This window comes from Oncorhynchus tshawytscha, unplaced genomic scaffold (genome assembly GCF_018296145.1).
Source record: "Oncorhynchus tshawytscha isolate Ot180627B unplaced genomic scaffold, Otsh_v2.0 Un_contig_4380_pilon_pilon, whole genome shotgun sequence".
Taxonomy (NCBI): Eukaryota; Metazoa; Chordata; class Actinopteri; order Salmoniformes; family Salmonidae; genus Oncorhynchus; species Oncorhynchus tshawytscha.
In genome coordinates, this window is record NW_024609686.1 from 291307 (window position 1) to 306375 (window position 15069).

The 15069-nt window shown below is 42.1% G+C and overlaps 1 protein-coding gene across 1 annotated transcript; it reads left to right on the forward strand.

Moving 5' to 3' along the window:
* Window positions 1-12648: 12648 nt before the first annotated feature.
* LOC112242065 (TBC1 domain family member 15-like) lies at window positions 12649-13861 on the forward strand (the record flags this gene model as incomplete). The annotated part of the gene is given in 3 exon segments (XM_042316954.1): window positions 12649-12953; window positions 13597-13695; window positions 13790-13861. Coding segments are annotated over 3 exon segments (195 nt in total), but the record flags the coding sequence as incomplete, so codon positions are not given.
* Window positions 13862-15069: the final 1208 nt, after the last annotated feature.

Consider the following 15069-nt stretch of genomic DNA (forward strand, 5'->3'; position numbering starts at 1 on the left):
AAAACAGTTTATTCTATCGCTGAATCCTACTGCTTTATAAGGATTTAATGACATTTAGTACTATGATTTAATGACATATAGTACTATGATTTAATGACATATAGTACCATGATTTAATGACATATAGTACTATGATTTAATGACATATAGTACTATGATTTAATGACATAGTACTATGATTTAATGACATATAGTACTATGATTTATGATTAGGACAAAAAAAATGTAAACTAAGCATTGATAACAAGGTGATAAACAAACAATCGTGTGTCTTCATCATTTAATCCAACGCATCTGAATCAGAACCAACCAGTCCAGCGGGATATATTAACAAGCTCAAGTTATTTTTCAGTTATTTTTGTACGTACTGATCGGGTGATGCAATCTTTGTGCTGCTTAGTGGAAGAATGAAAGTGTAGACCTGATTCTCTTTTCAATAACTGACTAGTGAATGATTTTTATAAATCATGTTACAGGCATGATCCTAACATGTTACAGGTATGATCCTAACATGTTACAGGTATGATCCTAACATGTTACAGGTATGATCCTAACATGTTACAGGTATGATCCTAACATGTTACAGGTATGATCCTAACATGTTACAGGTATGATCCTAACATGTTACAGGTATGATCCTAACATGTTACAGGTATGATCCTAACATGTTACAGGTATGATCCTAACATGTTACAGGTATGATCCTAACATGTTACAGGCATGATCCTATCATGTTACAGGCATGATCCTATCATGTTACAGGTATGATCCTATCATGTTACAGGTATGATCCTATCATGTTACAGGTATGATCCTATCATGTTACAGGTATGATCCTAACATGTTACAGGTATGATCCTATCATGTTACAGGTATGATCCTATCATGTTACAGGTATGATCCTAACATGTTACAGGCATGATCCTAACATGTTACAGGCATGATCCTAACATGTTACAGGCATGATCCTAACATGTTACAGGCATGATCCTAACATGTTACAGGCATGATCCTAACATGTTACAGATCCTAACATGTTACAGGCATGATCCTAACATGTTACAGGCATGATCCTAACATGTTACAGGCATGATCCTAACATGTTACACATGATCTAACTAACATGTTACAGGTATGATCCTAACATGTTCCTAACATGTTACAGGTATGATCCTAACATGTTACAGGCAGATCCTAACATGTTACAGGTATGATCCTAACATGTTACAGGTATGATCCTAACATGTTACAGGCATGATCCTAACATGTTACAGGCATGATCCTAACATGTTACAGGCATGATCCTAACATGTTACAGGCATGATCCTAACATGTTTATATATATATACTGAACTAAAGTAGAATTGAAACATAACATGTTACAGGCGTGATCCTAACATGTTTATATATATATATACTGAACTAAAGTAGAAATGAAACATAACATGTTACAGGTGTGATCCTAACATGTTACAGACGTGATCCTAACATGTTACAGGCATGATCCTTCCATGTTTATATATATATTTATATATACTGAACTTATGTAGAACTGCAACATGCAACTATTTCAACTATTTTACTGAGCTGCTGCTCATTTAAGGAAATCAGTCAATTGAAATAAATTCATTAGGCCCTAATCTATGTATTTCACATGACTGGGAAGGGGCACAGATGGGGGGCCAGGCCCAGCCAATCAGAATGAGTTTTTCCCCCCAAAAAGGCTTTCTTACAGAAATAAATACTCCTCAGTTTCATCAGCTGTCCAGGTGGCTGGTCTCAGATGATCCCACAGGTGAAGATGCCGGATGTGGAGGTCCTGGGCTAGGCAGAAAACACTTGAGTTAGGCTGAAACACCTGCATTTTGGAGCTGCCTTACTAAAGAAAGCAAAAAAGCGGCCATGTTGGTATGCGGCTTCATTACCTCAATTATTTTTTTTTTTGCAAACTGATATGTGACACGTATTAATGACAAAATAACATGCAAAGCAGGTGGGGCTATTTTTTTAAAATTATACAGAGATTGGAGCAGAGGGCAGCCCTATATATACAGAGATTGGAACAGAGAACAGCCCTATATATACAGAGATTGGAACAGAGGGCAGCCCTATACATACAGAGATTGGAACAGAGGGCAGCCCTATATATACAGAGATTGGAACAGAGGGCAGCCCTATATATACAGAGATTGGAACAGAGGGCAGGCCTACATATACAGAGATTGGAGCAGAGGGCAGCCCTATATATACAGAGATTGGACAGAGGGCAGCCCTATATATACAGAGATTGGAACAGAGGGCAGCCCTATATATACAGAGATTGGACAGAGGGCAGCCCTATATATACAGAGATTGGAACAGAGGGCAGCCCTATACATACAGAGATTGGAACACAGGGCAGCCCTAATATACAGAGATTGGAGAGATTGGAGCAGAGGGCAGCCCTATATATACAGAGATTGGAGCGATTGGAGCAGAGGGCAGCCCTATACATACAGAGATTGGAGCAGAGGGCAGCCCTATATATATACAGAGATTGGAACAGAGGGCAGGCCTATACATACAGAGATTGGAGCAGAGGGCAGCCCTATATATACAGAGATTGGAACAGAGGGCAGCCCTATATATACATAGATTGGAACAGAGGGCAGCCCTATACATACAGAGATTGGAACAGAGGGCAGCCCTATACATACAGAGATTGGAGAGATTGGAGCAAGGGGCAGCCCTATATATACATAGATTGGAGCAGAGGCAGCCCTATATATACAGAGATTGGAACAGAGGGCAGCCCTATACATACAGAGATTAGAAAGATTGGAACAGAGGGCAGCCCTATACATACAGAGATTAGAACACAGGGCAGCCCTATACATACAGAGATTAGAAAGATTGGAACAGAGGGCAGCCCTATATATACAGAGATTGGAACAGAGGGCAGCCCTATACATACAGAGATTGGAACAGAGGGCAGCCCTATACATACAGAGATTAGAAAGATTGGAACAGAGGGCAGCCCTATATATACAGAGATTGGAGCAGAGGGCAGCCCTATACATACAGAGATTGGAACAGAGGGCAGCCCTATATATACAGAGATTGGAACAGAGGGCAGCCCTATACATACAGAGATTGGAGAGATTGGAGCAAGGGGCAGCCCTATATATACATAGATTGGAGCAAGGGGCAGCCCTATATATACAGAGATTGGAGCAGAGGGCAGCTCTATACATACAGAGATTGGAGCAGAGGGCAGCCCTATACATACAGAGATTGGAACAGAGGGCAGGCCTACATATACAGAGATTCGAGTAGAGGGCAGCCCTATATATACAGAGATTGGAACAGAGGGCAGCCCTATATATACAGAGATTGGAACAGAGGGCAGCCCTATACATACAGAGATTGGAAGAGAGGGCAGCCCTATACATACAGAGATTGGAACAGAGGGCAGCCCTATATATACAGAGATTGGAACAGTGGGCAGCCCTATACATACAGAGATTAGAAAGATTGGAACAGAGGGCAGCCCTATATATACAGAGATTGGAACAGAGGGCAGCCCTATACATACAGAGATTGGAACAGAGGGCAGCCCTATACATACAGAGATTGGAACAGAGGGCAGCCCTATATATACAGAGATTGGAACAGAGGGCAGCCCTATATATACAGAGATTGGACAGAGGGCAGCCCTATATATACAGAGATTGGAACAGAGGGCAGCCCTATATATACAGAGATTGGAACAGAGGGCAGGCCTACATATACAGAGATTGGAGCAGAGGGCAGCCCTATATATACAGAGATTGGACAGAGGGCAGCCCTATATATACAGAGATTGGAACAGAGGGCAGCCCTATATATACAGAGATTGGACAGAGGGCAGCCCTATATATACAGAGATTGGAACAGAGGGCAGCCCTATACATACAGAGATTGGAACACAGGGCAGCCCTAATATACAGAGATTGGAGAGATTGGAGCAGAGGGCAGCCCTATATATACAGAGATTGGAGAGATTGGAGCAGAGGGCAGCTCTATACATACAGAGATTGGAGAGATTGGAGCAGAGGGCAGCCCTATACATACAGAGATTGGAGCAGAGGGCAGCCCTATATATACAGAGATTGGAACAGAGGGCAGGCCTATACATACAGAGATTGGAGCAGAGGGCAGCCCTATATATACAGAGATTGGAACAGAGGGCAGCCCTATATATACATAGATTGGAACAGAGGGCAGCCCTATACATACAGAGATTGGAACAGAGGGCAGCCCTATACATACAGAGATTGGAGAGATTGGAGCAAGGGGCAGCCCTATATATACATAGATTGGAGCAGAGGCAGCCCTATATATACAGAGATTGGAACAGAGGGCAGCCCTATACATACAGAGATTAGAAAGATTGGAACAGAGGGCAGCCCTATACATACAGAGATTAGAACACAGGGCAGCCCTATACATACAGAGATTAGAAAGATTGGAACAGAGGGCAGCCCTATATATACAGAGATTGGAACAGAGGGCAGCCCTATACATACAGAGATTGGAACAGAGGGCAGCCCTATACATACAGAGATTAGAAAGATTGGAACAGAGGGCAGCCCTATACATACAGAGATTGGAGAGATTGGAGCAGAGGGCAGCTCTATACATACAGAGATTGGAGAGATTGGAGCAGAGGGCAGCCCTATACATACAGAGATTGGAGCAGAGGGCAGCCCTATATATACAGAGATTGGAACAGAGGGCAGGCCTATACATACAGAGATTGGAGCAGAGGGCAGCCCTATATATACAGAGATTGGAACAGAGGGCAGCCCTATATATACATAGATTGGAACAGAGGGCAGCCCTATACATACAGAGATTGGAACAGAGGGCAGCCCTATACATACAGAGATTGGAGAGATTGGAGCAAGGGGCAGCCCTATATATACATAGATTGGAGCAGAGGCAGCCCTATATATACAGAGATTGGAACAGAGGGCAGCCCTATACATACAGAGATTAGAAAGATTGGAACAGAGGGCAGCCCTATACATACAGAGATTAGAACACAGGGCAGCCCTATACATACAGAGATTAGAAAGATTGGAACAGAGGGCAGCCCTATATATACAGAGATTGGAACAGAGGGCAGCCCTATACATACAGAGATTGGAACAGAGGGCAGCCCTATACATACAGAGATTAGAAAGATTGGAACAGAGGGCAGCCCTATACATACAGAGATTAGAACACAGGGCAGCCCTATACATACAGAGATGAGAAAGATTGGAACAGAGGGCAGCCCTATATATACAGAGATTGGAGCAGAGGGCAGCCCTATACATACAGAGATTGGAACAGAGGGCAGCCCTATATATACAGAGATTGGAACACAGGGCAGCCCTATACATACAGAGATTAGAAAGATTGGAACAGAGGGCAGCCCTATATATACAGAGATTGGAACAGAGGGCAGCCCTATATATACAGAGATTGGAACAGAGGGCAGCCCTATATATACAGAGATTGGAACAGAGGGCAGCCCTATATATACAGAGATTGGAGCAGAGGGCAGCCCTATATATACAGAGATTGGAGCAGAGGGCAGCCCTATATATACAGAGATTGGAACAGAGGGCAGCCCTATATATACAGAGATTGGAGCAGAGGGCAGCCCTATACATACAGAGATTGGAACAGAGGGCAGCCCTATATATACAGAGATTGGAGCAGAGGGCAGCCCTATATATACAGAGATTGGAGCAGAGGGCAGCCCTATACATACAGAGAGTGGAGAGATTGGAGCAGAGGGCAGCCGTACCTCTGCATCCGTTGAGCATTTTAGGAGTTAATTGTCTTGCTCAAAGGCACAATGGCAGGTGATTGCATCTAGGTTACTGATACTCTCAACTCTTCAGTTGCCGGCCCACTTTCGACCAGAATTCGAACGTTACTGGTCCGCTTCTCTAACCTCTATGTTACCTGCCACCCCCAAGGAAATGATCATCCAACGTGGGGCTTGAACCAAGGACACTGAGATTAAGAGATCGTGCTCCACCGACTGAGCTAGCCAGGCAATGATTTGAACAATCTGGTTATGTGTTGGTTTTTATCCTGTTATGTGTTATAATTGTGCGTCATTGTGTTGTTGTCAGTGTGTATAATGGTGTTGTTGTCATTGTGTTGTTGCCATTTTGTGTCATTGTGTTTTTGTCATGGTGTATCATTGTGTTGTTGTCATGGTGTTGTTGTCATGGTGAATCATTGTGTTGTTGTCAGTGTGTATAGATTGCTCCTTGCTGTCCCCAGTCCACCTGGCCATGCTGCTGTTCCAGTTTCAACTGACCTGAGCCCTAGGACCATGCCCCAGGACTACCTGACATGATGACTCCTTGCTGTCCCCAGTCCACCTGGCCATGCTGCTGCTCCAGTTTCAACTTCCACCTGACTGTTCTGCCTTATTATTATTCGACCATGCTGGTCATTTATGAACATTTGAACATCTTGGCCATGTTCTGTTATAATCTCCACCCGGCACAGCCAGAAGAGGACTGGCCACCCCACATAGCCTGGTTCCTCTCTAGGTTTCTTCCTAGGTTTTGGCCTTTCTAGGGAGTTTTTCCTAGCCACCGTGCTTCTACACCTGCATTGCTTGCTGTTTGGGGTTTTAGGCTGGGTTTCTGTACAGCACTTTGAGATATCAGCTGATGTACGAAGGGCTATATAAATAAATTTGATTTGATTTGATTTAGATGTGTTATAGTCATGGTGTTGTTGTCAGTGTGTATCATTGTGTTGTTGTCATGGTGAATCATTGTGTTGTTGTCAGTGTGTATCATTGTGTTGTTGTCAGTGTGTATTATTGTGTTATTGTCATGGTGTTGTTGTCCTGGTGAATCATTGTGTTGTTGTCAGTGTGTATCATTGTGTTGTTGTCATGGTGTATCATTGTGTTGTTGTTCTGGTGTATCATTGTGTTGTTGTCATGGTGTATCATTGTGTTGTTGTCTTTGTGTATCATTGTGTTGTTGTTCTGGTGTATCATTGTGTTGTTGTCATGGCGTATCATTGTGTTGTTGTCATGGTGTATCATTGTGTTGTTGTCATGGTGTATCATTGTGTTGTTGTCATGGTGTATCATTGTGTTGTTGTCATGGTGTATCATTGTGTTGTTGTCATGGCGTATCATTGTGTTGTTGTCTTTGTGTATCATTGTGTTGTTGTTCTGGTGTATCATTGTGTTGTTGTCATGGCGTATCATTGTGTTGTTGTCATGGTGTATCATTGTGTTGTTGTCATGGTGTATCATTGTGTTGTTGTCATGGTGTATCATTGTGTTGTTGTCATGGTGTATCATTGTGTTGTTGTCTTTGTGTATCATTGTGTTGTTGTCATGGTGTATCATTGTGTTGTTGTCATGGCGTATCATTGTGTTGTTGTCATGGTGTATCATTGTGTTGTTGTCATGGTGTATCATTGTGTTGTTGTCATGGTGTATCATTGTGTTGTTGTCATGGTGTATCATTGTGTTGTTGTCATGGTGTATCATTGTGTTGTTGTCATGGTGTATCATTGTGTTGTTGTCATGGTGTATCATTGTGTTGTTGTCATGGTGTATCATTGTGATCTATGTGGATTTTACATGTTTTTTACGTCTCATCCTTACCTGCTGCTAAACAAATCAAATTCTATCCATAAATCCCTTTCTATATCATCAGTCACAAAGTGCTTTTACCGTAAGCCGTTCTAGATCCCTATGCAAGCAGCAGTAGAGTGGCAAGTCAACATCTCCTTCGAAGGAAGAAACCTTGAGAGAAACAAGAGTCATGGAGAAACTTAATATCTCCTCGTCTCAAAACCCACCGGAGGAGAAGATCAGAGGGGAAGGACCTCTAGCTTTTTTCCAATGTGTTTTTGAGAAGGAGACGAGGAGAGAGAGGACGCGATCTCCCTCATACGGGAGGAGGCCCATCCTTCTCGCAGGTTGACGTTTATTGTCATTAATCTTGCCCTGGAGGTAGAACTGTGTGATTTTCATTACATGGGCCAGCTGCAAAGTCAAAATAGGCTGTATTGTAAAAATTCATGAAAACAAACATTTGCTTTTTGGTCTTCATTTAAGTTTGGGATTAGTCATTAGGGTTAGCAGTGTGCTTAAGGTTAGGTTCAAATGTATATTTTCTGACTTTATGGCTGTGCCAGCTAGTGACCACTCTGCAAGCTGCCTCCAGGGCAAGATTCATGACAATAAATGCCTAACTGCATCCTCCTCTTGTTGTACTGGTTAGAAGCTAATAATACACAAGACCACTAGGTGGCGACATCACACCAGGAAAACTAATGGGAACCGTGAACACAGACCAAGGTGGTGACATCACACCAGGAAAACGAATGGGAACCGTGAACACAGACCAAGGTGGTGACATCACACCAGGAAAACTAATGGGAACCGTGAACACAGACCAAGGTGGTGACATCACACCAGGAAAACTACTTGCCAGGTTTCCTGGAGAAGTTCACTGACACTTTTTACAGAATGACATCAATAACCTCATGAAAACAGTGACCTGTGTTTTTAAAGACGTTAGTCGGTGTGTGTGTATATATTTGTGTCCGTGCGTGTCCGTGCGTGTGGCGTGTCCGTGCGTGTCCGTGCGTGTCCGTGCGTGTCCGTGCGTGTCCGTGCGTGTCCGTGCGTGTCCGTGCGTGTCCGTGCGTGCGTGTGCGTGTCCGTGCGTGTCCGTGCGTGTCCGTGCGTGTCCGTGCGTGTGTAGGAGGGCACCATGGAGAGAATATTCATTTTTAGTCATACACGAAACTGCACTCGTACTCTGTCTAACTGTGGGAGTCATCATCATGTTTGTGGTTGAGTGAACCAGAGACCAAGCGGTTCTTCACAGAGTGTGTGTACAACTTAGAGCATTATTACTGACTGCTGTAGCCTCCAGTGGGAACAGGCTGAGTGGTGAGTTAGAACAGTTTATGAGAAAGTGATACACACTTCCCTTCAGACTCATCCAGGGGCCATCCCAGAGACCCCTTCTCCTTCTGTCTCCTGAAATATTAGCCTCATCCATCCCAGATACCCCTTCTCCGTCTCTCCTGAAATATTAGCCTCATCCATCCCAGATACCCCTACTCCGTCTCTCCTGAAATATTAGCCTCATCCATCCCAGATACCCCTTCTCCTTCTGTCTCCTGAAATATTAGCCTCATCCATCCCTGATACCCCTACTCCGTCTCTCCTGAAATATTAGCCTCATCCATCCCAGATACCCCTTCTGTCGCCTGAAATATTAGCCTCATCCATCCCAGATACCCCTTCTGTCTCTCCTGAAATATTAGCCTTATCCATCCCAGAGACTCCTTCTCCCTCTGTCTCTCCTGAAATATTAGCCTTATCCATCCCAGAGACTCCTTCTCCCTCTGTCTCTCCTGAAATATTAGCCTCATCCATCCCAGAGACTCCTTCTCTCTCTCTCTCTCTCTCTCTCTCTCTCTCTCTCTCTCTCTCTCTCTCTCTCTCTCTCTCTCTCTCTCTCTCTCTCTCTCTCTCTCTCTCTCTCTCTCTCTCTCTCTCTCTCTCTCTCTCTCTCTCTCTCTCTCTCTCTCTCTCTCTCTCTCTCTCTCTCTCTCTCTCTCTCTCTCTCTCTCTCTCTCTCTCTTCTCTCTTCTCTCTCTCTTCTGTGAAGACAAAGAGGTCTTACAGGAGCCAGAAGAGGTAAATGTGTGAGCTGGTCTGTAAATGGAGCAATTCCAGCTTTAATTTGCTATTAAGTGAGAACAAGATGCACTAAATTATACATTAGAAAGAGAGAGAGGAGAAAGAGAAAACCCACTGACACCCCTATCAGATCACAGCAAAATCACATTCTACATCAACAGAGCAATATTCAATCATGAGGCATCAAGCTGAATAAACTGCATACATTTTAGAAATGTTATAGATGAAAGAAAAGTAGTGTAGAAACCGACCAGAAAGTAATTAATCACAACAAATTCAATCCCTTCTAGACAACTTTCTGGACAAAACGTTTCACTGCAGTAGCGAAGGTGTAAACTTGGCAGTAGAAAGCCTAAATAGCTTCACTATCAAATCTAAACATTTCAACCAGACAACCTAAGAAAATGAACAACAATGACAAATGGTTGGATGAAAAGTGCAAAATCCTAAGATATAAATTGAGGAACATATCTAACCAAAAACACAGAGACCCAGAAAACCTGAGTCTACACCTTCACTCTAGTGAATCACTAAAACAATACAGAAATACACACTACGGAGAAAGAAGGAACAGCACGTCAGAAATCAACTCAATGTAAGTGAAGAATCCATAGACTCTAACCACTTCTGGGAAAATGGTAAAACACAAATAGTTATCTATCCAAAATGGAGACCACTTCAAAACATATGTTTTCTATAACAAAGAACAAACAGCAAAAACACATACATGAACAATAGAAAATATTAGTCAGCTATTAAAGACTACCAGAACGCACTGAATTCTCCAATTACATTGAATGAACTACAGGACACAATCCAACCCTAAAAGGGCTGTGGTGTTGATGGAATAATACATGCAATTATTAATTATACAGACAACAAATTTCACCTCGCTATATTTAAACTCTTTAACATCATCCTCAGCTCTGGCATCTTCCTTAAAACTTGGAACCGAGGACTGATCACCCCAAACCACAAAAGTGGAGACAAATCCGACCCCAATAACTACCGTGGGATATGTGTCAACAGCAACCTTGGGAAAATTGATCTGCATTATCATTAACAGCAGACTCCTACATTTCCTCAGTGAAAACAATGTACTGAGCAAATGTCGAATTGTCTTTTTACCAAATTACCGTACGACAGACCACATATTCACGCTGCACCCCCTTATTGACAAACAAAACACAACAAAGGCAAAGTCTTCTCATAATTTGTTGATGATTTCAAAAAAGCTTTTGACTCAATTTGGCACGAGGGTCTGCTATACATATTTATGGAAAGTGGTGTTGGGGGAAAAGCATACAACATTATAAAATGAATGTACACAAACAACAATTGTCCGGTTAGAATTGGCAGAAAACACACCCATTTCTTTCCACAGGGCCGTGGAGTGAGACAGCTTGATCCCCACCCTCTTCAACATATATCTTAATGAACTGACGAGGGCACTAGATCAGATTCTGTTCAGACCTGGGCCCTGATAGTAAATCTCAGTAAGACCTAAATAATGGTGTTCCAAAAAAGGTCCAGTCGCCAGAACCACAAATACAAATTCCATCTAGACACCGTTGCCCTAGAGCACACAAAAAACTATACATACCTTGGCCTAAACATCAGCGCCACAGGTAACTTCCACAAAGCTGTGAACGATCTGAGAGACAAGGCAAGAAGGGCCTTCTACGTCATCAAAAGGAACATCAAATCTGACATCCCAATTAGGATCAGGCTAAAAATACTTGAATCGGTTATAGAACCCATTGCCCTCTATGGTTGTGAGGTCTGGGGTCCGCTCATCAACCAAGAAAAACTGAGAAAAATATAACGCTGTTTGGCCCTAAACAGAGTGACACAGCGGCAGAATACCTGACCATTGTGACTAACCCAAGATGAAGGAAGGCTTTGACTATGCACAGACTCAGTGAGCATAGCCTTGCTATTGAGAAAGGCCGCCATCGGCAGACCAGCCTCTTAAGAGAAGACAGGCTATGTGCTCACTGCCCACAAAATGAGGTGGACACCGAGCTGCATTTCCTAACCTCCTGCCCAATGTATGACCATATTAGAGACACATATTTCCCTCAGATTCACAGACCCACAAAGAATTTGAAAACAATCCAATCTTGATATTGGTTGAAATACAGTACCACAGTTGTGCCATCCACAGCAGCAAGATGTGTGACCTGTTGCCACAAGAAAAGGGCAACCAGTGAAGAACAAACACCATTGTAAATACAACCCATATTTGTGCTTATTTCTTTTTCTTTTTGTACTTTAACTATTTGCACATCGTTACAACACTGTATATATACATAATATGACATTTGAATTGTCTCTAATTCCTTTTAAACTTTTGTTGTTTATTATTGTCTTTCACTTTTGTTTATTATCTATTAAGCCCTTTGAATTGAAGAGAGAGAGAGTTGATTTTATCACCTGCTCGCTTAAGGTATGACACCAGTCTTTGACCGATACCCCCTGTACATAGCCTCGCTAGTTATTTTATTGTTGCTCTTTAATTATTTGTTATTTTTCTATTTTCTTATTTTCTTATTTTTTACTTCAGTTTATTTTAGTAAGTAATTTTTATTTTTCATGAAACTGCATTGCTTGTTAAGGGCTTGTAAGTAAGCATTTCACTGTAAGGTCTACTTCACCTGTTGTACTCGGTACATGTGACAAATACAATTTGATTTGATGATTTGATTGAATATGTACAGGGTTTTACAACCTTTGTCTGGAATAAAAGCCAGCAAATTAAACACTAAACAACATCCTATGACAAAGTCCAAAGGTGCCACCTCCCACTCCTACTGCTGGGTGTAATCATTAGTCCAAACAGTTCCAAAAAAAACCGAGAGATTCTATTGGACAGATTAAGGTAGGTCCCGCCCTGTTTCGTTCCGTTTACGAAACGTTTCGCAACAGAATCGGGATAATGACTACACCCCTGTTAACGCTAATGTTCCCCTGGCGAATTGTTTGCGGAAGTGGAAGCTTGAACAATAAACAGTTCAATTAATAATCTCTGTTGTAATGCGAGATACACTCAACTTATTCAATTATCTCGTTATTTGCGTCGTTGGTTTACAATGAATGTGTCAAAAAATCAGCAACACACATTGACGAGTATTTAGTGATTTATTCTGCCCTCCCAAAACAACTGGAAACGCGTCCTACTACGTCGTCGTCAGCTGAGACAGGCGACATGGCGACTTCAGCGGGCTTCAAGGTGCTGAGAATTAAAATATATATATATATATATATTTGCTTTGTTTTGTTCGTATTGTCAACGGATCATGTTGTCCTGTGATGGTTTTGTAAATAGTTGAACCGAAAACAGTTGGCTTAGAAGTTGAACAAAAAGCCATTGTCGACACTTGACGTTAGTTAGTAGAAGTTGCCTGTCCAGTCGTGCAGATTCATGTGAAACAACGTGGTTTGCGCTCATAAGAAGTTACTTGTAAAACGTTGAACCTGTCGACTTCCAGAATACCAACAGGCTCATGTTGTTCGCTTTCATAGTGACAAGTCGAGCTAACTTGTTGTACTAACAACCATCAACACAAACATGCACAACAGTTCACAAGTTGTCAGGAAGTTGGTTGAGCCAGCTACCTAGTTAGCCACAACATCACATTTCTGAAAAGGTAGAAAGGTGAACGAATGTGAAATTGGTCAATGTTCAAAGAGCAAAATGATAAACAATGCAGAAAATGTATCCCATTACATTGTCACATGGAAATAGCACTTGATTTGGATGAAGTTAGCCAGCTAGCTAGGTACACTAGGCCTATTTGTTTACCAAGTCTCCCAACAACAACATAACATGAGTTGTATTCATCTCTGAATGCGTTTCCCTCTTTCTCTCTCAGGTTCTATATGAGCATGATGGAGTTTTTATACACACCAACCCAGAAAGGAGTGAGGAGCAGGACTCTCTGACTTCAGGATCCCTGCGTGTCCTGGACCAGGTATGTCGATAGGGAACAACAGAATGAGATTTATCTTTCCCTGTTATGATGTCCACAGATCAGACTGAACATTCCTTCTCGTCATTTCTACCAGGATGGAGACATAGTGCTGGAATATAAACCCATGGAAGATGTTGACCACTCTGCCATGCTGTGTGCTGCCAAGGTTAGACTTTATTTACACATCTTTTGATGTAATATTCCATGTTTCAGGTCATCATAAACAAAGTGTACACATGTGCGTATATTCAAATACTAACAAGATTACTCTTATCAATCTTACTGGTACATTCATGTAGAAAAACTGTTGTCTGGTGCTGATAATACAGACAGACAGTGCAATTTGTTTAACATGGAAATAGCTGTTCTATCAGTCAGCCTACAGTAGCAGCCAATGTGTGGTGTTCAGTGTAGACCTACATTTCATGAGACCTTTGAAAAAAAAAACACACGCAGGACTTGACGTGAACCTGTTTATCCACTTGTCCTTCAGACCAGGAGGTGACTGGAAATGGTGTTTGATGCAAGAAACCACTTAAAATAAAATAAATTATTATTCTGACATTATTACAGGGATTTAGACAAATTATACTACCTTCTGCCTATTGGATACTTATATTATTCAAGCCTGTCTCAAAATACAACACTGCCCCTTTAAGACAAAAAAAGCCCTTTACCTGACTCACGTTTCAAAGATGTCTAGAAATGTACATGTTTTGTGGTCTTGTAGGAAGCAATCACTCCCCTATTGCTGACTGCAGATGATCTATCACTGGGCTAATACCAACGTAATTAGAACAGTAAAACGAAATGTTTTGTCATACCCGTGGTATACGGTCTGATATACCACAGCTGTCAGCCAATCAACATCCAGGGCTTGAACCACCTAGTTTATAATTGTGTGTGTATATTGGCCTACTGCAGCTCTGATTGGTTATGCCACCGGTCTGTGTAGAGTACAGGCTGAGTGGTGCCTGTCAATGCAATAGAATCATACACCGATGCGTTCTGACTACAACAACATCTCTTGCATCGTTAGTTTTGCCTACTAAGTCTTGCACAGTTCGTTTTGTTTCAGTATGTTGCGTTGGAAGTGGCTAATATCGCATTGACTCGATCACAATTCGTTTTGTTTCGGTATGTTGCGTTGGAAGTGGCTAATATCGCATTGACTCGATCACAATTCCCACAGTAAAGGGGAACGGTGATAGTGTTAACTAAAGGGGGGAAACCTCTATAAGGTGGAGTGAAGTTCAATCTCGTGCTTCTCTGCAGCTTAAAGGGAACATTAGTCAGCATTATGATGACAACACTCCACATTTTTACATGTTGGCTTGGCTGTATCCATGGTGACACATCGGTTGTCTTGAGAGC